This window comes from Fulmarus glacialis, unplaced genomic scaffold, assembly GCF_000690835.1.
Source record: "Fulmarus glacialis isolate BGI_N327 unplaced genomic scaffold, ASM69083v1 scaffold12495, whole genome shotgun sequence".
In the NCBI taxonomy this organism is placed as follows: Eukaryota; Metazoa; Chordata; class Aves; order Procellariiformes; family Procellariidae; genus Fulmarus; species Fulmarus glacialis.
In genome coordinates this window covers 23,196-46,452 of record NW_009214971.1, presented here as the reverse complement: position 1 = coordinate 46,452, position 23,257 = coordinate 23,196, and the positions used below count along the sequence as shown (strand labels likewise).

General features: G+C 48.9%; 1 protein-coding gene across 1 annotated transcript; it reads left to right on the top strand.

Annotated features, from left to right (window-relative positions):
• The first annotated feature begins 661 nt into the window (after positions 1-661).
• Positions 662-22,731, top strand: SHROOM3 (shroom family member 3). The gene is made up of 8 exons (XM_009578794.1): positions 662-786; positions 3,788-7,046; positions 10,142-10,218; positions 13,707-14,624; positions 15,703-16,221; positions 17,057-17,207; positions 20,828-21,100; positions 21,755-22,731. Exons 1-8 carry the CDS (start codon positions 728-730, stop codon positions 22,112-22,114), a joined length of 5,616 nt encoding a protein of 1,871 aa, XP_009577089.1. The 5' UTR covers positions 662-727; the 3' UTR covers positions 22,115-22,731.
• The last annotated feature ends 526 nt before the right edge of the window (positions 22,732-23,257 follow it).

The window sequence follows — 23,257 nt, the reverse complement described above, 5'->3', positions numbered from 1 at the left end:
GCCTGGGGACGCACCCAGGCTCACATGCTGCAGGGGGACAGCTGGCCGGCTGCAAGGCCCTGGGGGATGCGAAGGACGCACATTGCTGGCACTTGGTTGTCACGTCTCTTCCTGCATTTTTATCAGCACTGAGGAGAGATCAAAACAGCATTGTGCGGGCTTCCACCCCCTCATGGTACTTGATTCTTTAGATGACTTTGCCAGCCGTCACTTTAAAATGAAGGGAACCTTTTGAGAAAAGCGTTCCTTCAGCATCTGTAAGAATCACACGCAGCCGCCCCGCTTGGTGCATCGTGTGGGAGTCCACACGCAGCCCAGCCTGTAAAGTGATCCCTGTGAATGGGCCCCCAGGCTCGTCCCTGAGGGGTAAGGCTTCTGGCTGGGAGGTAGAGGGGAAGACCCCCCGCATTCAGCGATAACCCGCTTGTCTGCCCATGCCTGTTGCCTTGCAGATATGAGGGGGAGCGTGTTGTGTGAATGTCAGGAACTGTGCATGATTACTTCTTGATTTGCTTGGAAGAGACAAGAACATAGCAGCGAAACAGAAGTGAGCACGAGCAATTTTAAATGTGGCTTTTGGTGTTACTTCACATTCATCTTCCTTGGAAGAGCTGACCTATTGCTGATGTGCAAAATCCTTCTGCTTTTACCTAGGCGGAGTGAAACTCCAGGCCGACCTCACTCCTGGCATTCGAGCAAACTTGCGGAGAACCAACCCGATCCCAGCATGATGCAAATATCTCAGGGTATGCTTGGCACCCCTTGGCATCAGTCCTACCACTCCAGGTAAGCGCTACACAGCTGTGGTCCTATGCTGCGTCAGCAGAGATATAAAGCAGTGTCCATTTTGGATTTAGTATCATTTGCCTTGTTTTGATACATCTCGCACGGGTGCAGAAATCAGGCTCCCAAGCTAGCACGCCTTTAAACTAGTCCCCCAGTCCTATGTCCTTCCTTGTTTCCAGTGTCATGCTAGCTTCAGGAAGGCTCTGCGTCATGCCCAAGGATGTGCCTTGATGGTACTGACTACAAGATCAGGGCCTAAATCGAGAGCACAGGAGTGAAGGAAAGGGACAAAAGATGTGGTGGAAAAATGTTAGCAGTCGCCTCCGTACAGTTGAACAGGTTTACAAACAGCCAGGGTTAGGATTAGAGTTAGGAAGGCTTCGGTTCCTATTTGGTTACCCAGATAAAGTGGCTGTGTTTTCCTCTTTTAAATGCCCTGTGAGGTGATTAACAGCTAGGAAATGAATTGCTTTAAAAATCCCTCTTCCTACCAAATGGGAGCCCGCTGTCAGGACATGAACGCAGCTTTCTGTGGCCCTGGATGCAGGAACTGGAGTCCTGCTCTGCATCCTGCGGCTTGCCCCCATGTAGAAACACAGCCTGGTTGTTTCCCCAGCAAAGGAAAAGAAATCCAAAGTCAAAATTAGCCTATTAAAAAAAAAATAAGGAAGAAAAGGGTGTAGGTAGCAGGGCAACTGTGCCCATCAGCATAACTGAGCCACTCTCAGGAGTAGCTGATAGTAGTGCGTCACCAACGATACTCCCAGGGTAAGAAATTCAGCAAGGGATTTCCTGGTTTTGGCAATCGCTTTCTGCAGAGGTCAGCTTTATCATAGGTGTATGTGCATGGCTGTTTCTCTAAGAAGTTAGTGCAGCGGTTTATCAGTCCCCAAAGGCTAAACTGTGTGCTGTTAAAAGAAGGCAGTATGAGGCACCTCTGATTTTGGCTCTGGACCGTGGCAGATTGGAAGCAGTGATGCGGTCCCAGTGAGTTGGGCCTGTTTCCGTGAGGCCAGGCAGTGTGGTGAGTACGGGGAGGAGAGCTGCCTAGGGCAGACATACCTCTCAGCTACCCTGAGCAGCCCCTTGGTGGTAAGCCCTGGGGCAGCTTGAGGGGGGACAAGTTTAAATTCTGCCCGTGGAGGATTTTCCCTGGAAAGGCAGAAGCGTTTCAGGAGCAGGAAACTCTCCTTATAGCCACTGGGGTTTAAACATTTCTTCTATAGGCGAGACTGAGCCTTGGCAGAGGGGAGAAAAAAGAAAACAGAGCATTAAAAAAAGTGAGGAGATGGCTGCAGGAAAAATGTATGTTCATCTCTGTCCTTCAGCACAGATCATGCTGTAGCATATTCATTTCCCACCGAGGGGCTTTGCTTCCCAGCCACAGCTCCTGGCAGAGCCTTTGGCAGCGCAGCTCTGTCTCCTGAGTGCTTGAAGAGGAGCACGGGGAACATCTAGTGGCCAGCTGGCCAGGGCTGCGCTGGGCATTGCCAGGGAGATATTTATTTCAAACTAAAATAGAGTGGTGCATTTAAATGAGTAAACCAGCTTTATCCTGAGATTTGCCATATCTCTTTCTGCCTGTCTCTGTGTTCCTCTGCAGAGCTGCTGCTTTTTCCCGTCGCAGGCAGGATTCTTTCTGCCTTTCCTCGTCCTTAGCAGCCTTCTCCCCCTGGTCTGTCCTTTGGGCTTGAGGGTGTTAATCCAGCAGAGTGGAAATGACTGCGGCTGGAATATGATCTGGAGCAAGCCTAGGCTCTTCAGCAGACACTTGTTAGGGAGGGGGCTATTACCAAACACACCTGCTGCCTCCTTGATTCCCAGGGTTGCTGTGCATCCCCAGCTCGCCCGCTGCGTGGAGCAGGTTTAGTTTTGTTATCCCAGTGGAGCAAAGCATGCAGATATGGAGCTTGCCTTTCCCTGTGCCAGTTGAGGCTGCAGCTTGCGCCCTGGCAAACCCGGGCTCCTCTCCTTTCCTGCTTCCAGCTCTGAGCCTTGTCTTGCCGCCCTTCGCGTGGGACAGCAGTCTTTCCTTTACTGGTGCTTTCTTGTGGCTCTGCCAGGACAGCGTGTGTAGCCGCACAGGGAACTAGAGGAAGCGATATCTAAGGGAGGGGAGCTGGGAACAGAGGGAAGGAAAGTGAAATCCTCGGGCTACACTCCCCAGTCCTCAGTGTATTTGTTTGAATCTGGGAGGAGAGATTAGCCAGGGGAAGCTCCGCATAAATTTGTGATATCCCCGTGTGAGGTGTAAAAAGAACTGTGGCTGGCACAAGGAGCTCCCTTCCCACTTACAGAAAGATCTCTGAATATCCTTCTTTTTGAACATATCTCTGGCGGCCACGAGTCCTTTTTTGACACACGTGTTTCTCAGAGCAGGTGCCAAGGTGTACCTGCTGAGCTGCATGAGGAGGTGGCTGTGAAGACTTCCTGCGGCATCCTCAAACTGTTGCTATTGTTGCACCCCCACTTGCCTCCACGCACAAACACATGCATCTCTTCTCTGTCTTGTCAGTTTAGTTTTCTTGCAGCAAACAAACTATCCTTGGGACAGCTGAATTTCCAGGAAGCCTGCCAGGGCATAGCCTTCATCTCCATAAAAAGAAATGAAATGGGAAAAAAAGAAAGATATTAGTTTCCCCCCAGAACGCCTCTCGTGCTCCTCTCCTCCTCCTCGGTGGCGTCGGTGCTCATTCAGCTTTCCAAGTGCTTTGGATAGGTTTGGTGGGTGGGGTTGATCCTCCCTGGCTCCAGAGATGCACTGTCTTTCTGTCTGCATTTCCCTCCCACCCTTCTGTGGTAAATAAGAGCCATGTGTTGCAATGTCAAGCAGTTCCTCTTTGTGAACTGGGATGACTGCAAACAGGGGATGGAGTAAGGCCCAAATATGGGTTTTCATCTGCACTTCTGAAAACTAAACATCTTGCTTCTGAGCTCACTTATAAGTTGTGCCTCTCCTCTGCTGACAGTGGGTTTTTACTCTTCTCTCGCTCTTCCTCAGCTCCTCAACCAGCGATCTCTCTGGCTATGAGCATGGCTATCTGAGGAGAAGTCCTGACCAGTACAGTTCCCGGGGCAGCATGGAGAGCTTGGACCACTCCTCCCCTGGCTACCACCCTTGTCACCTGTCCCCGGCCAAATCCACCAACAGCATCGACCAGCTGTCCCACCTCCACAGCAAGAGAGACTCTGCCTACAGCTCCTTCTCCACCAACTCTAGCATCCCCGAGTATCCCACTCCTCCATTCAGCAAGGAGCACTCCTGCTCCACGGACAGCATGCAGTCCCGAGGGGGCCTGCAGGAGGGGATGAGGCAAGCTGACATCAGGTATGTCAAGACAGTCTACAACGCCCAGCGAGGGATCTCCGAGGAGTATGAGGTGAAGTCCTCCGCCTTGCTTCCGAGCTGCGAGGCCCGGGCCTCACTGGACAGTCGCGGCCACAGCAGGCTCCACGGCTTCAGCCGGCACAACGCAGCTCCCTCCTGGGCGCAGCCAGGCCAGGGCTCCTCGGACAGCAAGAGCCAGCCCCCCAAGGGACCTCCCTTGCCTCCCACTCGCAGCGACAGCTACGCAGCCATCAGGCATCACGAGAGGCCCAGCTCATGTGCTGGCCTTGATCCGAACAAGCCTGGTCGAACCCAGCCGAAAGGAACGTGGCCTCCGCTTGTCAGCACCCTATCCCAGGGACCGCTGCTGAAAACCCCCTTTGGAGAAGGACATCTGCACACCGTGGTGGAGAAGAGCCCAGAGAGCAGCCCCACCGTGAAGCCCAAGCAGAGCTATTCCCAGCCAGCCCAGCCGGGGCAGCCCCTGCTGCCTACTGGTGTCTACCCAGTACCTTCCCCGGAGCCGCACTACGCCCAGGTGCCCCAGCCTTCTGCAAGCAATAATGGGACGCTTTATCCAGCTCTGGCCAAAGAAAGTGGGTACTCTCCACCTCTTCCAGTCTCTTACGACAAGGCCATAGCCAGCAGCACCCTGGGCTTTGATGAGAATGGAAACCAAAGCACTACAAACAGATCAACCATCTTCTACCAGCCCCCAGCAGCTGAGAGAAAGCACGATGCTGCAGCAAAACTTCTCCAGCAAAAGCCTCCGGGCACGGCAGGCCCAGAAGAGTGCCTGACCACGTCAAGAAAGGAGGAGGTGTTACCCCCTTACAAGGTAGCACACAGCAACCGAGAGACCGCAAGTACTGCACAGGCTTCCAAACAGAATTTTCAAGCCCAGCAGCCCCAGCCGAGGGATGCCAGTGAGAGAAAACCCCATTACCAGCCCAAAGAGGACTGGTCGGCTGAATCCCAGGAGGACAAAAATGGCAACGCACAGATAAACGAGAGAAACGCTGCTGCTAACCACCAGTGGGGTCACAGCAAGGCCAAGCAGTATGGTTTCTCCTCCTTGCAGAACATCCCAGAGAGCTCCAGGAGGCAAAGCAGCTCTGAGCTAAAAGAGATACAACCGGGCGAGGGTTATTCCAACACCAAACTGTCCTTCTTGAGCAGCAGCAGTAAGGAGGAGAAGGATCACAGGGGACAGGGGCACAAACAGTGGAGTGATGTGGACCCACAGGCCTTTGCAAGGCAGGAGGAGGAGGGCACGAGCGTGACTCCGCTCCACGCTGCCGAACCCAAGTGCGAAGAGCTCCCTTCTCCACAGCACCCAAAGACCTCTGATTTTGGGAGGAGCCGGCTCAGCTCTAGCAGCACCCAAAGCTTTCCCTATGGCAAACCAGACGCCAGCAAGCCCCGCTGCTCGGTGCTGGAGAAGGTCAGCAAGTTTGAGCAGCGAGAGCAAAGCACTCACCGGCCCCAGAGTGCTGGCGTTCCCAGCTTCGGCCAGCACTATGGGCCGAGCAGGACGAACCAGCCCTCCAGCACGAGGTGTTCTCTGCACAGCCTGGAGGACATGCGGAGCAAGCTCCGTGAGCCTGGCCAGCTGCCCAGTGAGCCGGGCAAGGTCTCCAGCCCCTCCGTCAGGAACGGGAAACTGGAAGATGCTGACTGGCGTCCCATAGAGCTGCAGATGGCGGCTTCGGCAAAGCAGGCAAGATCCAGCGAATACTACAGCCTGTGTCCTGAAACTGAGGTGCAAATAAGGGCGGCTCAGCTACCGAGGAGTAAAAGCACGTTCCAGCTGGGAGGTGAACCTGAGAAGGAGATCCTCTGGAAGGATAACATCCAGGATGCCCACGGGTCGCAGCTGGACACACCATTTAACAGGGCCTACAGGAACAGCATTAAAGATGCTCAGTCCAGGGTGCTGAGGGCCACTTCCTTCCGTCGCATCAGCCCCCCGTTCGGGAGTGCACCCAAGAGGACGACCCAGAGGCCTGCCTCGGCCCACATTGGCATGAGGAGCACGGCAGCGTCTCCCCACACCCCAAAGGAGAGGCACAGCGTCACACCAACAGAAGGCAGCCTCTCTGCCCTGGACTACACCAAGACACAGCAGATCTTGCGCATCGGGGGCCGAAAGCGGCTGACGGCAGAGCAGAAGAAGCGGTCTTACTCAGAGCCGGAGAAGATGAACGAGGTGGGCATCTCTGATGGGGAGCCATCACCGTTCTCCTTCCAGAAGAAAGGCATTCATTTTGTCTTCCCAGAGAATATGGTGGCTGACCGGCGTAAGATCTTTGAAAGGGACAGCAAAGCTTCTTCCACAGCTAGCCTCTCCAAGCCAGAGCTCAAGCAACTCCAGCAGAATGCCCTCGCCGACTACATCGAGCGCAAAACAGGGAGATGGCCATCCTCGCAAGATGTCGGACAGCTGAGGGAGCGCTCCCACAGCTCCTACCTACAGGCAGGTGGCCCAGACAGCCAGAGCCTTTCCTCCGCCTCCAGCATGAATTCCCTCCAGGACCAGAACCTTTACCGCCGGAGAGAGTCCATAGAGCGGATATCCAGAACGGGCCGAATATCTTCTACCCTTCCCCCTGGGCTGATGGGCTGCTTCGACATGAGTGGAGATGAGAAGAAAGGGCACCAGGACAGCTCGGTCATGAGCCGACTGAAAACAGAGAGGTGCTGGGATTACAGAGCCAAAACGGAGCTCACCAAAGGCACGCAGACAGACCCTCTGGGCATGCAGGGCCAGCCTCGCAACGGGAAGCAGGAGCAGGTCTTTGAAACAGCCTCCACTGCCAGGAAATCTGGGAAATCAGTGTCTGTGGAAGACTTGCTCGATAGGTACGACAATCAGACGGTCCCTGTGCATATACGTTCCAGATCGTCTCCCACAGCAGATAAGAAACACCAGGTATGTGGAAACTGGATCATGCGTACAGGCAAGCAGGGCTCTATGTGGTGTCGGAGGACAGGCTGATGTTCAGTCATGGCAATTACTCCATTGGTTAGAGAGAGGTTAAAGGCATGTTGAGTTTGAGACAGTTTATTGCGTTTAAATTACCAGGATGCTGTTTTAAATGCTTGCTGGTGCAGTACTGCTTCTGTTCAGCTTTCTTACTGCTGGGGCTATTTCAGGGATTTCAAAGATGCTGGGATTTCAGTGCATATACTGGTAGCGTGCGTGTGTTCTTGCTGCTCCTGACATCCCATCTGAGGTGTCCTGTTCTTACCTGCTTGCATCACCGGAGAAGCACGATTGCCTTTCTGGTGGGGTCTACCGTTAAAGTGGTGATACGCTGTTGCTGCTGTTCTGCCTTAGCCCACTTTCCTGATGTAAAGTAGAGACGATTAAAGGCTGCTTGAAATTGCCTTGGCTCCCACTGTGCCTGACAGTGCTGGGAAATGCTCGGCGGAGGCACTGCCAAGTAACCATTATGTTTTGCCTCCAGCCCTGGAGGGAAACATTGCAGAGAAAACTTAGCGTAGACCCTGGCCGCTCTTTCCATGTCCCCTGCTTGGCGGTTGGGAACATTGCACTGATGTCACAAATGGGGAATTCAACTGACTCTGATGATGGTAAATAGTAGAAACAGGCTAACTTCTTAAAGAACAACTGCCCAGGCCAGCTCTTCAGCTGGCTGAAATCTGTTCAGACCTATTCAGGTAACTGCAACTGGTCGAGCCGCACGGATTTACAGCAGTGGTGGGTCTGCCGCCCCATCCCCGTTTCCACGCCAGGCTCCATTCATCACGGGGAGAGGGAGGAAACAACCAAAATGTGTGGACAGGCTCCTAGCTCCAAATAGTCTAAGTGTTTGGACAGTCTCACATATTAACGGGGCAGCTGACATCCAGGACATCTCCTTCTACTCTTGCACTTGCTACCGGTCCAGAACGGATTGTCTAGGTGCAGTGACGTGGTACTGAGTCAAGTAACATAAAGGAGGCTCTGGGCAGCGTCTCAGAAACAGGCCAATCCGCGGTGCGGGGGAAGGAGCCGTCCTCCCAAACTCGTCGTGTGCTTCATTCTAAATGTCCTCCCTCGACAGACTTCAGATCCCACGCTATATTTTAAATAGAATTTAAAAAGTAGCTTGTGAATATCAAGTGACTTGTGAATATCAAGTGACTGGAATGCATTTCCATAACCACTGCTGTCTCATCCCATCATCAGTATTTTTCCACACCAGCCAGGCATCAGGCTCACCTGCGCAATTTTGTCACACTTGCCGATCATGAAGTCTTGCATTCAGTAAGAGGACGGTCCATAAGAAAGTTAGGGTGAAGGCCAAGCTGCAACTCTTTCTCTACCTCCCGGAACAGTCAGAGCAGCAACAAAAACAGGCTTCCAGAAAGAGAAAAATGACCAAAATGTGCTTTTAAAATGACAGGTTGGATGATGAGCAGCCCTAGTTCATTTTTACCCAGCCCCCTCTCTTGGGCGGGGGACATACAGGGCAGTTCTTAAGATCTTTATTTCCCCCTTGCTGGCTCATTTTTAAGCTTGCATATGTTCAGCAGCCAAACCAGAGTTTCCACCTGTTGGAAGCTGACTCAAGGAAGACGAACAGCAGTGCAGACCTGCTCACAGGGTCTCAGTTCAAGTGTAGAAGAGGGAAGAGCCGTTACTGCTGCTTCCCAGGGCAATTTAGCTGTATCCACTTCTGGAATGAGGATTTAGTCCCATAGGCAGCAAGGCACTTGTGAAAATCCTGTTCTTAAATCCTATTGCAAGAAAGCATGTTTGACTTCAAATATATACGCCAATCCATAAGTGTCTGTTTGAAAGGGAAGTATATGTTTAAGTGCTCTCTTAATTTGGTTTATTTCTGATCTGCCTCCAATACAAAACCACAGTTATAAAAGTAGCGGACAAAGCCAAAGCAACAGGGTGATTTTTTTTTTTTTAAGTTTTTTTGGCCTTTTCAGATTTTTTGCGGGAAATGTTTGTTTCCAGTTTAGCAGCAGACTTCTCTGCCTCACTGTACGTTTTTCAGGGCCTTGTGTACGGTGTCTAATGTTCCTTTCAGGCTGCATATAAATCACATTGCAATGTCACTGTAGGGATTTGTTTAAAGATATAAAGAAATTGATAGCCATGTGGAATTATTAGCACTCAGTCTTCAGAATGCATTCTCAGCCTTCCTTCCTCCCTGCTTTTTTAGTCTGTCTCAGCCTGCATACCTCCCAGCTCCCAGACTCCTAAATCAAGATCTGCACTTACCCTCCCTCTGCAGCAACACTGACCAAAAAAGCAAATTACTAAGGGTGTGGGGAAGGGGGACCCTGAAATGCTCCCTGCTGAAAAGATCGTACGGGAGAAAATACCAACCTCTTCAAAAGCAGGCTTAGCATTTGCTTTCCTGTCTCTTAATAGTCCTAAGGTGGGAGCTCTAGGGCAGCAAGAGTCACATTCACAAATGTACTTCAGCTGCAAAATTTCTCTGGTTTTAGACGACATAAGTGTCTAACAAGGAGGTAGTTCCTGCATTTTGGTTTTCAAAAGAACCAAGTGCCAGGTTTTGTCATGTTTTTCAGCACCTCTGCCTGTGGCTGGAGTTTCCAACCTTTGTGGCATTCAGCATCTCTGCAGTCCTTCAGTCCTGTTTTGGCACTGGGCTTGGGCACAGATTGTTCCCTGTTTAGCTTCCCCGGTTAAGGTTGCTTCAGTGATGTCTCATCTTCTTGCTTGCATGTAAAACGGAGGTGAACACCCGGGTCCCAGTGATACCGTTGAGCATGTTTTTAGAAGAGGCAAGGACTCGCTGAGAGGTTTTAAAAAAACATTTCTCTGAATAAGTCTGCCTGTTGGTTTACAATCCATCCTGAAAAAGGCAGACAGGTCCTCTAAGCAGGAGTAGGGTGCTGGAGGGTGGTACACCACGCTAGATTTTTTCTCCCATCTGTATATGGCACATGCTGTGCTCTCTTCTTACTAGGAAGCATCAGTGTTCTGTTACTTTGTTTTGCTTTTTGCTGGCTGCTAATACTGTCTTTGCACTCCAGGACCTGCTGAGAAGGGAAAGCAGTGAATTTGGCCCCATGGTGAGAGATCCTTTCTATGTGGTCAGCGCAGGAGCCAGGTAGGTATATGTTAATGTCCCCTTTGTCACTGCAGGATCAGCTTTTGCCATCCTGCTGCCAGCAGCATTTGTCATGCGTTGTCTATGTAAACGGATGGATCGTGACAAACTAGAGAAAACATCTGCATGGACACAGTTCTGGGTGTGCTGTGCCCAGGAGAGTTAGGAGGAGTAAGTTGCTGTGAGCTTTTTTTTTTCACTATAGACATTAATTCAGTATTGAGTCGTCCTCATGTCATCCTGGAGCATGTTTCTGCAGCAAATTTTGAATCGCATACCTTCCAAAATGTGTTTGATCTGCTGTTAGAACTCACACCCAGATGCTATCGTAACTGAAGGATTCTAAAGGAAAAAATACCTTGATGTCCCACTCTGTCTGGTTTTCTCCAGTCCAGGGTGCTGCCTCCCCAAAAGCAAGCGAACATTTGTGTGGACTAAAACCTGGAGATTTCATTTATCTTGCTGAATTGGGAGCTTGCATTTAGGCTGCTTTCCTTTGTGCAGGCAGGATATTTTGCTTAGCAACAGGGGAGAGAGAAATGTTTTTTAAAAATAGAAAAGTGTAATCATAAAACTCATAATATTAGGACTTACGTAACTATCCACTTAGCAGTGGATTGTTTTGAAGTTAACTAGAACTGAAGTTGATCTTGCTGTATTTACATTTAAATAATAAATAGATGCTTGCCCTAAGCTCTGAGTGCCCAAACAGCTAACTCATATTACAGTAAAAACCATCAAGAGGGACTAAAAGAATTATTCACAAAGAAGCTCTGTTTCTCATGAACTTGCAGTAAATGTCATCCCACTCTCTTGTCACGGTGGGAGTTAACACTGCTGTCTCCAAAGGTTTCACCGTGCAGCTCTGGGTCAGGGAGTGACAGCTAGTAGTAGAGGAAAGCTCCTGGTCTAGCTGGATCTTACTTCTGACTGGCTGGCCATTTTTGCCCCTAAGAAAACATAAATGTTGTTTTAGAGGGACTCAATCTGCCTTCAGGCACATCCTTTTATGATTATTTAAAACACACCCGTTTATTTTGATTTGGAATAACATTTTCCTTTTTTTTTCCTAAGAGAACAATACAGCTGTTTTAGTTCATCCTGCCTCCCTGTTTTTTCTAGAGATGGCATTTCATCATGCGTCTCAATAAGTACTTGCTGCTTCCTTTTTTTTTTTGCCCTCAACCTATTTTCCAAGTAACGGATTGAACACCCAGATTGAAAACAAGTTTATTGGGGCACGAAATGTAGGTTTCTCATTTTCATGCTTCACTGCACAAAGATTATTGGTATTTACAGTTTTATATTTCTGCTGCGTAGGCATCCTGCGTGCTCTGCAAGCACACTTCTGGGAGATGTGAGGTTGCCTTCCCTTATTGATCAGAATTGAGTTTACCAAAAGATAGAACGAAAGGATGGGAGAAGACAGGAAAAAGCCCTTGGCTCTGAGGACACAGGGTAGCACTACACAGGCTGCAAATCACTCCCTACGAGCCTCAGCTGCTGAGTGATTTTTCTTATATTACTGCACCTGAAATGACCTGAAAGAAAATGGGCATGAGTTTTGGAAGCCAAAGGGCTCTGATCGTGCACTGCTGAAGCCGGTAGAAGTTTTACATTTAACTCTCAGTGAGAACGAGATCTGAATCCTCCACAGCCTGAAAGGGACAGATAGACCAGGGCTTTACCCATGTGCCAATGATTCACAGAAGGAGTTCCACTATTAGGATGCTGTTGAACGTTCCCCTGCCCCAGTGTGAGTGAATATTTCACCGTCTGGGTCATACGGGATTAATGTAGCATCTTTAATCCATCCCTTAAGAGATGCAGTCTTTGTCCTGTGATTGTCAGCCCAAAATAGCTGGTTTTCTAGCCAGTCCTCTCACATCTAACCATCACCATCCTGTTGCTGTCTGCAGCGTATTCCATGCATGGGCCCTTCAGGGAAGACAATAGCAGGCAATAGGAATTATGCTTCTAGGTTTCCTTGGGACACAGCTGCTTAATGTGCTGGAGAGGAGATGGGACCATCCTGACCACCTCTCTTACTCAAAAGGAGGAAAACTGTCAAATGGTGAAGTTATGGAACCCCTGGTCAGCAATCACTTGGTCCAGTCACGTGTGCTCTGTGACTTACGCTCCGTGGTCTTACGCTACTCCCCAGTGTCATACAATAGCTGTCTCGTAAGCACTGTTGGGAACGGTTGTTGCTCCACCAGTTTTAGAATCCACAATTGCTTCCACAGTAGGAGAGATCTTTCAATTAGAGAATTACCATCTGGCGTTTCTGACAAACACTGAGCATCTGAAAAGAATACACATTGCTACTGTCCAGGAACCACAGACAATACCAAGAGCAGTCTGTCTGGGAAGTTTCCCCACCCTCAGGGAAAGGCTGCCAAATTCTATTCTCAGTTACACCAGAATAAAGCCGGAAAGACCCATGGCTTTGGCAGTTATTCTTAATTTGTACCAGTACATCTGAGAGCAAATTTGGGGCCCAAGTCTCCAACACCACAGATTGGCAGCGTTGGATTATTTGAACAATGCATCTCAAGAACAGAAAATACATTGGCAGTAGCGCTGTATTGTATTTTGTTGTTTTATGGTGTGGCCTCATGTTTTTGGGGCATCTTCTCTTGCATCCGCTAGCGCTATTATTAATGCTCATTTTGTTTTCTAGCTAAATAGCCATACGGGCAAGTAGGTTTCTGTACTGTATGTATTCTGAGCAGGATCCTCTCTTCAAAGGCCCGATGCTGTTTCTCAGACTCACATGAGAACATCTTAAAAGAGCTGGAAGGAATAATTTAATCTGCTGGCTTTGCAGCCTTAACATCCGTTTGCAGTTGAAGTGTATTGGCTTTGGTTTTTGTAACACCTGCCTATCTGAGTGGAGCTCTTTTTTCTAACAGGATTCCAAGGCTGTAAGAGGTTTTTTTATTTTTCTCCGCAGTCAAAATAGTGCGTTTTTTGGCCTCACTTTGTTCTCCGAGGCAGTTGAGTCATTTCAATGGCACCTTTCCAAAAGGAGCAGATAATGTTATGGGAATTTTTGGCCCATAAAGCTGAAATTCTTAAAATTATCAGCAATTGAGAATGGAGTTTGATGGTAGATAATGTCAAGTAGTCTTTCTTACAGCAGTTGCTACTAGCCCCACCTGTAACAAACAAAATTCAAAGCAAAGCTGGAAAGGAAGCCAGACACTTGGGTTTTCCTAAATTTTTTTCTATTAAGTGATTGCTGTGGTGCTTGCTACATGTGTGCACACGTGTGTGTGTGATCTAGCACACATTGAAAACGATGGGATCTGGCTCTGTGTCCCTAGCATTAGTAGAATGGATTTTACTACCAGTTTCAAAGCACACACTAGATCAGCAGGCGCTGACCCAGGCCTCTGATATGGTTGCATAATTTGCTCATAAGGAGGTGCACAATAGCTTTTCTTGCTCATTAATCTTATCATGGCCTGTCTCTTGGTTTTTAGGTCTTTCAGCAAGAAAGAAAGAAGCCACTCAGAAAAAATGGTGTTCACAAGTTATTATCCCCATCCTCACCACAGCAGCGAGATTGTCACCGGGTCCGCCACAGTGACCGAGAACCACAAGCTCTCAGAACTTTCCAGGCCAGATAGCAGGACTTCTGCATTTGTCCCATCCCCAACAGAGGCAAGGAGTCACTATCCTGAGCAAAAGCAAGGCTTTAAACCCTTGCTCCTTAACCTTACTCATTCTGGATCTGGCCAGTCCTGCCCTAATACGCCCACCCAGACTCCCTCGGATTTCCAGAGTGCAGGTGATGGCCAGGCTCTGAGACAGCACCATGCCAAACGAGATGCTGTTCCCCCTGAGGGAAACGCTAATATTCAGGCACAGTCTTTGGATGCTGTCCAGGATAGATCCCCCGAGACACCCACAGAAGAAATGATGTGGAGAAGGAAAGCCGGGCTGCTTCACAGATCCCTCCCACCCAAAGTGGTGTGGGCTTACTCAGTCAAAGACAATAGCTACCCAAGGGCTATGGTGTCTCCGCCAGCGGCTGGGCCAAAGTTCTCCCAGAGGTGGCAGTCCCTGCCGACACAGAGCAGCACTTCTTCTGACCCAGAGACTCCTTCTCCCCAGGGGATGACCCATCTCCGGATCTCGGAGTCAGGCCTGCAGCTCACACCCCCACCATTGCTGCAGGACGATGAAGACGACGAGGTGTTTGTCATGCCTTCCCAGCCCGGTGTCGTCGCTCCACCCTTCTCACCCCCACTGCCATCCCGTCCTCCTCCTGACCTGAGCTCTTGCACTTCTGCAAACGGCACGGAGGAATTCCCACTTCCCCCCCCACCGGCGGTGCTTGATGGGAATGGGGCAGCTGGAGACAAATCCACCAGGCTCACAGAGGAGGCCAAAGTGAGGTAAGGGAGGGCTGTAACGCGGCATTGTAGGGCCATATACAGTAAAATATGCGGGGCTCCAGACAAATGTGACTGACCTCCGCAGCTCGGCGTGCCACGACGACCCACCCACAGCTGCTAGCTGAGAGGGAAGTTTGCAGAGGAGTGCACACGTTATAAGGAGAGAGGGACAGACAGACAGACTCACTGCCGCTAGGCTTTGCTGGCTGCCAAGAGCGTTGTCAAATGATGTGGGCAGGGCACAAAGCAAGAGGCAAAATGCTTTGCAGGCCATCAGCAGATGCACTGATGCTTAGTAAGCAAGGCAAAGGGGGTTATGGGTGAGAAACTATCCTGGTCTCGTTCTTCCTGCAGTTACTGTATGGATTTCAGTGGAGTTGCTTCTTATTCCCTCCAGCATGAAGAGTTAAAATGGCTGCTGACTCCTTCCAGTTACTGGTTTTTGAGAGAGAACTACGAAAATCCATGACGTTTTTTCCAAACAGTTAGAGTTTCCCAGAATACATTTTAGACCTGGCACAAAATAATGCTGTTATGAAACAGTGACCATCTGCCAAGAAGTGACAACACAAATATGTCACAGTAACGCTGTGTAGTGAATTTTTTCCTGAGGGATAGGACTTTGGGCTAGGTGCCCAGCTGGTTTAACTCGGCACAGCTTCCTTCGCTCCCAAGGAGCGGCTCCGACTTCCATCCGGGAAGAGTCTGGCCAGGGCTGTGGTAGTGATGATTGGCTTTTCCAACATGAAAAGAACAAATGAGTATAGGCTGCTCAGGATGTTACTCCCAGGTGGTGAGACTCAATGTCCCCAGCCTATGAGCAGAAAACGAACTTGTTTGTCACTCACAAGTTCCTTCTGTGTTGGAATGACAAAACAGCAGCGTCCAGGTTGAGGGGACAATATGCTTCTGGTGCCAGTAGCTGCATACTATGGGCCTTCCCGTGTTGAAGTGACAAGAGACGAAAATAAGTGAGGGAGAAGGAAAACTTAACTTGTCTTAGGCCTTCGCCGTGTGTTCACAATGGTCCTGTGTGGTAAGTTTATCTTCATCTCACAGAATTTTTTTCTGTCCATAGCAGCTTCCAAAGCTTTCCCAAAGCCCTGGCCGAGAGGGAGATAACAGGGTTGGGCACCAGTATCGGTGAAAATAACTGGCCCCTCTCGCCACCTGCGTCAAAGAGGACTAGCTCTCCATCTGCTGTGGATAAGCAGCACCAGTTACCTGCTTCTTCTGAGGGGCCTCAAAGCGCTGATAGACAGCCCATAACTCAACCTGAAGGCAACCACAGAGAGCCAGCAGTCATCACCAGAGAGTCAGAAAATGGCAACCTGGACTCTGGGACACTCAGCGCAGCACTTCCAGTAAAGACAAAGAAAAAGACCCCAGAGGATATTAAGTCAGAGGCTCTAGCAAAAGAAATTGTCCATAAAGACAAGTCTCTGGCTGATATCCTGGATCCAGATTCCAAAATGAAGACAACCATGGACTTAATGGAAGGGCTTTTCCCCAGTGGAACCAGCTTGCTGAAGGAGAACAACATGAAAAGGAAGATGAGGCAGAAGAAAGCTAGCAGGACAGTACTCGAAGATGACACGTAAGTGCTTTTGTTTGGGTTGTGGGCTAATGTTGCAGCAGAACTTGCTGCTTGCTTGCTTTTAAGGACAATGTGCTGAATTTTTCTGCATCTGTATAGGTGGACGCTGGCGGAGAGTGAGTATCTCAGTTCCCAGGCGTGAGGACTGGCAGAGCATTTCTGAATGCCCTTTCTCATGAGCTCGGCTGTATGTGTGGCCTTTGAGCTCGCTCTCTGGGCTTGTAGAAAACGATGCTGAGCTTGGGCAGGAAATGAACCATCTCTGGAGATGTTACTTGATTGTGCTATCTTAACCTTTGTGATCTGAAGCACTTTGGTTCAAAGCACAGTAATAGAAGTATGAGAGTAAAATCAGGACCAAAACAGTGACGGGCAAAAAGATAATGAGAGGCCAAATTTTGGAAGGAGAGGTGTGGGTACCTACTTATTACAGGGGGATGCAAAGATCAGCCCAAGTCCTCCAGTGTGGAGATAGAGACTGCCAAGTGACAGCTGGAGAACCATATAGAAGTAAGTTGTAATGCATCATGCCAGATAAGATGGTCAGTCTAGCCATCACCAGCTGAGCTGTGCCGATATATCTTCAGCAAGGATCTGATCCCATACAGAGTTGTTAACCAGTCAACATTTAAACAGAGCAGCTGCGCTGTTCTGCGCAGGGGAGAGATATGAAAGCAGCTGACACGCACCCTCTGATGGCAGGAATTGGCCATTTCCTTTGTGGTTAATAACACTGGGAAGGTACCAAAGAGGGAGTGCTGGAAAACCATGGATCTAGGCATGGGAAAAAGTCAGGCTCAGACTGAGCTCCTCCTTTTTCTTCACTGTGGTGTAGGAGAGAAGAAAAGGAAGCTCCTGTAACCCTGGTCACCTGTCCTGCTTATTACAGCGTTTCAGCACCCAAAGCAGAACTGCTGAATAAAATCAAGGACTTGCCAGAAGAAGTAGGTGAGGAAGAGGAGCTGCTGGACATCAATGAGAAGAAGGTAAATTCAGCACACACCACCATTTGCTGGTTACATTCCTGAAATAATAATAAGCCCTAAAGTAAAGTGCATTTCTATTTGATGTCAGCTTTTGGCAGTCCCAAGTTGCATGGGGGCTGGGTGCATTTAGGCCACCTGTGAAGCTTCATTAGGGTGACCCAGATTGAACGAAGAGAGCTAATCTGAGTACTCACTGCAAATTTGAGTACGAATCTTGCACAACCCTGAGGCGGGCCTGTATTACGCTAAATACTGAGCGTACAGGTTGTAAGAGGCAGTCCATGTCTTGTAGCAAGGAAGGAAAAGGGAGACGTGAAGTGACCTGAGCAAGGACAGCTTGGGTTAGTAACAGGAACAGACTCCAGCTAGTGACTGCACTGTCTGAGTGCATAAGGTTTCGCCCTAGGATTTTCCTCTTCAGTGAAGCCAATTTACCCATTTTACCTGCCGTCTGCACTCCCTGCCTCCAAAGAAACATTGGTTACTCTTTTTCCCCCCCACTTCGTTGTTTCACTGACCTGCCATGTGCACCTCAGCAGCTCGGTCAACGCAACCTCGATGCGATGACTTGGGTGGGAGGAGAGCAGGCCAGGAGAGGAGGAAACACTTTCCTCTCTTATTGCGGCTACATTTCACTGAGGAATGGCCCCTGCAGTTCTTGCTGTAGGCTTGGGTGCTCTGCCTTCCAGGGCTTTTGCAGGGCCTTCTAATTTGTCCCTGTGGTTGTCGCACATTCGTTACCTGCTAATTACAGACATGTTACGAAGCTCAGAAATCCCAAGGAGCCACAAGCAGGTACTTGCCTGTCTGTGCCTCCCTTCGCACACCTACTGTCTTCATGTCAAAAGCAGCTGTGCCTGCCTGTAAATTTAAAACATCCTACATTGCACTGGACAGAGTAGCACAGCCCATATCTCATGCTGTTTGTACAACAGCAGAGTTTAAACATACTGAAGGATACAAATACTTGTGCAAGTCCCATATGCTGTAAATACAGTTCTCAATTCTTCCTGCCCTGAAATCAGGCGTGGATTTAAAGAAAGGCTCCCAAGCTCAGCCTCTCTGTCAAAGTGCAGAGAATTCATGTGTTTCTAGCACAACGCCACATTTTCTCTCTGGGTCCTCATCCCCATGCCAAGTGTAAAAAAGCAGAGAGAAGACGTGAGGCTGAGCGGTGTTTATGAGTATGCAATTTGTCCCGCCGCCCTGACTTGGAGAGCTCACCTCTCTTTTCCGTATTGCCTTACTGCTTCAGTTCTCAGCCTTTCTCTGCTAAGCAAAATCTGCTCCCTACCAGGCTTTAATACAATGACAGCTAGAATGGGACCTCCATCAAAGTGCTCTGTAACACAAATTATGAGTACTAAGTGGGTAGATTAGCCCTATTTTGTGGAGCATTTGAGGTGCACGTAGGACCCTGTCAAGTCTTCACAAGCTGTCATACCATGCCACTGGAATGGGTTAGAGACACTTGCTGTGCCTGCCGTCTCTTATTTCTGTGGTCCTACACGGATTCTGGGTAGCAGGTGTACACAGATAGATCATGCATGTGTTGCTAACCAAAAGCGTTTGCCTAAGGCCTTTGTCTGCCGCTTTAATTATCTGGCCCAAGCCATTGGTTGTGGAGCACCCAGCTTCAAAGGTAATCGCAGCCCCTGCCATGTCTGTAGCACTCGGTCGATTCTTGGGATGCTGTTCGCTTCAAAACCGGCTGCTTGCTTATACCAACGTGAAAGGTAGGGAGTGATTAAACAAGATGAGGGTGCTGCTCCAAGGAGTCGGTGGACGTGCGGCAAGTATCTGACAGGCTTGCAAGTAGATGTCCTGCCATGGAGGACAAGGCCTCAAAGGTTACATTTGCATGGAAAACAGAAATAGATGGGAGTGATTAGGCCCAGACAGCAAGATCTGCCTGGCATGTTTGTTCATGGTCTGTGTGAAATAACATTTGCATAGGCATTATCTCAGAAGGAAGCTGCTCTGAGAGGTCATTTGGATAAACTGAGCTCATTTCCATTGTAAGTATGCAAAGGAGCTATATCGGTTGGCATTTGGGATCGCAGAAGAGTCACTGATTAATGAACACAAAGCAAGTATTTCGCAGGCCCTGTCCAGCTCCCATGTCTTCAGAACAAAGGTACGTCACTCCCAGCAGTCCCATAGCCTCCTGCTACGGTTGGAGGGCAGGTCTGCACCTTGAGCAGAGCTCTCGGAGCACGGAAGAACAACTGCCAGTTCTGAGCAGCTCGGTCCTCCTGAAAACCTGTTGAGGTTAATGCCGGACTTTGTGTCCAGCCCGTAGAGACCTGCTATAGAGTTTTCCCCCGGCATCACAATCGTTGAAAATAGATCCTTTCTTTTGCTCCTCAGGATTTGGTCCAACAATCAGCTGGTAAGGACCTCGGATTTTTCTTCTGAAGGTGACATTAGCATCATAGGCACAGGGAAGGGCAAGTGCTGGTTCTTGTCTCTGGATGCTACCGGTGCTATTGAGGGGAGAATCCAAGTATAGGACTTTTGGTCGTCCCTTATCCTAGCAGGTGCGATTTAGTACCACCTTTGCTCTCCTGTCCCCCTGAACTATGCTGCTAACAAACAGTGTGACTTAGCAGTCATTCCAGCGTAAGTCTGGTAGCTGACGTTTGTTTTAAGAGAATTTTACTCGCATTTTATTCAGCCTTTGCATATATGCGGAAGCTGACAGTGGACTGTAGTGCAGCCACAAAACCATGCGCTCCAGAGGGTGCGCGCAAAGTGTACCATCTAGTGGTGTCTGCCTAAACAGTGCTGTTAACTTGCCGGCTGTGAAGCCAGCCTTGTAAACCCACCCACTCTGACAGACCAATTCAGAGCAACCCCCAGCCTGACCTGGGTTTGAAGATCATTTCTCCTTTGAAGTAGACCATCTTCCTACTTGAAATTACTGTCAGTTTTGATGGAAAGAAGGCTGTGTTAGTAAACTTTGAGAGAATATTTTCAGGCAACCTTGTGATGAACTTCTATTTCATCCTGCAGCAGCGTTTGTATGCAGAGTAGATTAACATACGTATAATGGTGCCTCAGCAGCGCATAAACTGAAGAGACTGAAAATACCCAACCCTTGTATGAAGAGCTTTTCCTGCTCTCTATGCTCTCAGTTTTGACTAAATGGAAGCAAGAATTGCAAGCCCCAGGCCACAGACTTCTGCTTTTGCATATGTCTTTCCCCTAAATCCTAACAGAAATTAGGATCTCCAGCGCATGTGCAGCACTCCTATTTCTGGAGTAACTGAACCCTGGGGGCCTCCTTTTCTTCAGCAGTGAAACAGTTGCCAGCATTTTCATAAAATGGGTGTGTGCTCTCCATGTCTTTGCTCAGTCACTAAGTAAATTTAGAGCATCTTTGCTGTAAATGGTTGCTTGATGCCTCTCTCTGTGAGGTAGTGCCTGTATTCAGACTATCACCTGGATGTGGAATTTCAGAGTTTTCTCTGTTTCCTCCTTAATGTCTTCTTTGTCAGCTGTTGCTGACTTGACCCTGCTCCTCAGGAACTGTAGCCATATCCTCTTGTTGTCGTCATCCATATGACCAGGGTGATCATGGTAATGACCGATGTGGCAATGTGTTTCCCTTCTGACAGGCTGAGCTCATCGGGAGCTTGACCCACAAACTGGAAATCCTGAAGGAAGCCAAGGAAGGCCTGCTTGCAGACATTAAGATGAATAATGCTCTTGGAGAGGAGGTGGAGCTGTTGATCAGCAGGCTATGCAAACCTAACGAGTTTGACAAGTACAAGATGTTCATTGGCGATTTGGACAAGGTGGTGAACCTCTTGCTCTCCCTCTCGGGACGCCTGGCCCGCGTAGAGAACGTTCTGAGTAGTCTAGGGGAAAATGCCAGCAGTGAAGAGCGGGTACGTATCTGCACAGCCATAGCGTCTTGGCCTCTTTCGGGGTGCGGGACAGCAGCAGTCACAAGAACGTGCTTGTATAAGCTAGGACCTCCAAAGGCTCACAGGAAGGCAGGGGTGTCCTAGTGCTTATGTATAAGCGGTAGCAAATGCGGTTCTGTGCCTGGGAATCTTGGTCCCAGTTTGTATAAACGTCTCGGATCCTGCAGCTTTTGTCTCGAAACAGAACGGCCGTGTTAGGGACAGCATGTCTGTGACCCACGGCTGGAGGAAAGGCTGCGTGGTGTTGTGCGTCGTGGAACAACCCGCTGCCTTTTGCCTCAGTTGAAGCCGCTTTTTAACATTGTTTGGGTGGTTGTGAGAGACAAAGCCAGATATTCCTGGTAGTTTTTGCTTTCAAGCCAGTTTTACTGACTTTCTTGGAGCACTTTCTGCCCCACGTTGACTAGAGCATTTGGAGTCTGATTCAGTGAGATTCACATTCAAACCGCAATGAGGAATTCGTACTCCTCCCCCAGGCTTTTGGCTGTGTGTCTGGGAGCTTAGCAGCCATCCCACCTCTCCCGGAGGTGGCAAACATGGTGTCGGGGGGAAGGAGAGGGGGGATCCGTGAGTTTGGTGCTGCTGATACTGAAGCACTCTCTCTGGTGTGTGCAGAGTTCGCTGAACGAGAAGAGGAAACTGCTGGCTGGCCAGCACGAAGATGCCCGGGAACTGAAGGAAAACCTTGACCGTCGAGAACGGGTGGTCTTGGAGATCCTGGGCAACTACCTCTCTGAGGAACAGCTCCAGGACTACCAGCACTTTGTAAAGATGAAGTCCGCGCTCCTCATAGAGCAGCGAGAGCTAGACGATAAAATCAAACTGGGTCAGGAACAGCGCAAGTGCCTGATGGAAAGCCTCCCCACAGACTTCACGCCCAGGGATGCAACAGCAGCAGCTGCCCTAGCTGCAGCACTTGCTACCTCTGCCGGGGTCAGTGGTAAAACACCTCCAGCGGTCTCTTCCTCACTCTAACCTTTCCTGGGTGGACCTGGGATACAGTCCTCCTGCTCCAGTCTATTTAATCCAAGTACTTGGCAGTTGGTTCTCTACAAAGACAATTAACAGAGACAGGTTTAAAACAAGATTTTAATGAAGGAAAAAAATAGCAATAATAAAGGTTTTATTTTCCTTTTCTTCCACCTCTGCTTCCTGGAAACTTAAATCAATGTGGAGGGAAATCTCCTCCTGCCAGAGATGAGGAAAAGTCTCACGAGAACTAAACATATTACCTTTAATAAAAAACATGACCTCCGCTTTTCCCTCCCTTTCCTGCCTACCTGGTACGTCATTAAATAATGAAGGATCTAAAAGAATGAAGCCTTAAAAATAAAACCAACCCATTCAACTGAACATTATTGATATTTATATTTTTTAAAGAACAAGACAGAATGTGTAAGTTTTTGTACATACTCTAATCAGTTACTTGGTTCTACTTTGTTCTGTATGTAGAAAAGACATTTAATTTTGTATTTTGTGAAAACCTTAACAAAAAGAGGGAACCCCAAAGATAGTCATGCATTAGCTTGGAACATCTCTTCGTGGTTTTGTTGCTGTTGTTGTTGTTTTTTTAATATAATAAAGGGCTACCAGAGGAAGCTTCAACCTGTTTCAACACATGCTGAATATACCATTAAGTGGCCTTGTGAAGGAGATTTTGACCAGGAAAATGCAATCTTTCCTCTTCTGGATCGTGTGATCCACTGATTCCGGAGTTTAAACATGCTTTTATGAGAACCTGCATCTCAGGAGTTCAAGTTTGCATGAAGTAACGAACGCAGGTCTGGACTCACTGCGGGAGCGTGGGGGAAGCCTGTCTTTGTTTTGAATAATCTAACTAATGATCTGTGTTACTGTTGCAGCCTGAATGCACTTCTGTGAGATGTGAGAGGGCTCTCTAATGACATTATTTATAGGCCTGTTATTGTGAGGGGATGATGTACACTAGGACTTTTTTCACACAGCAATAGCTTATTTGTCTGAACCCACTTCGTCAGAAGTTATTTTACAAGCTAGAAGAGGCATTATTTCTTAGTCAGGGCAACATCGCTGCAGCAGCAATTCAAGCTTCTCCTTTCTCCAGGGTGTTGCATTGTTCATCCCATCCTATCTTGCCAC

Coding starts and splice junctions, on each gene's coding strand:
- SHROOM3 (XM_009578794.1), top strand. CDS start 728: ATGATGCAAATATCTCAGGGTATGCTTGGCACCCCTTGGCATCAGTCC. Junction 7,047..10,141: donor CAGCAGATAAGAAACACCAG/GTATGTGGAAAC, acceptor TTTGCACTCCAG/GACCTGCTGAGAAGGGAAAG. Junction 21,101..21,754: donor ATGCCAGCAGTGAAGAGCGG/GTACGTATCTGC, acceptor TGGTGTGTGCAG/AGTTCGCTGAACGAGAAGAG.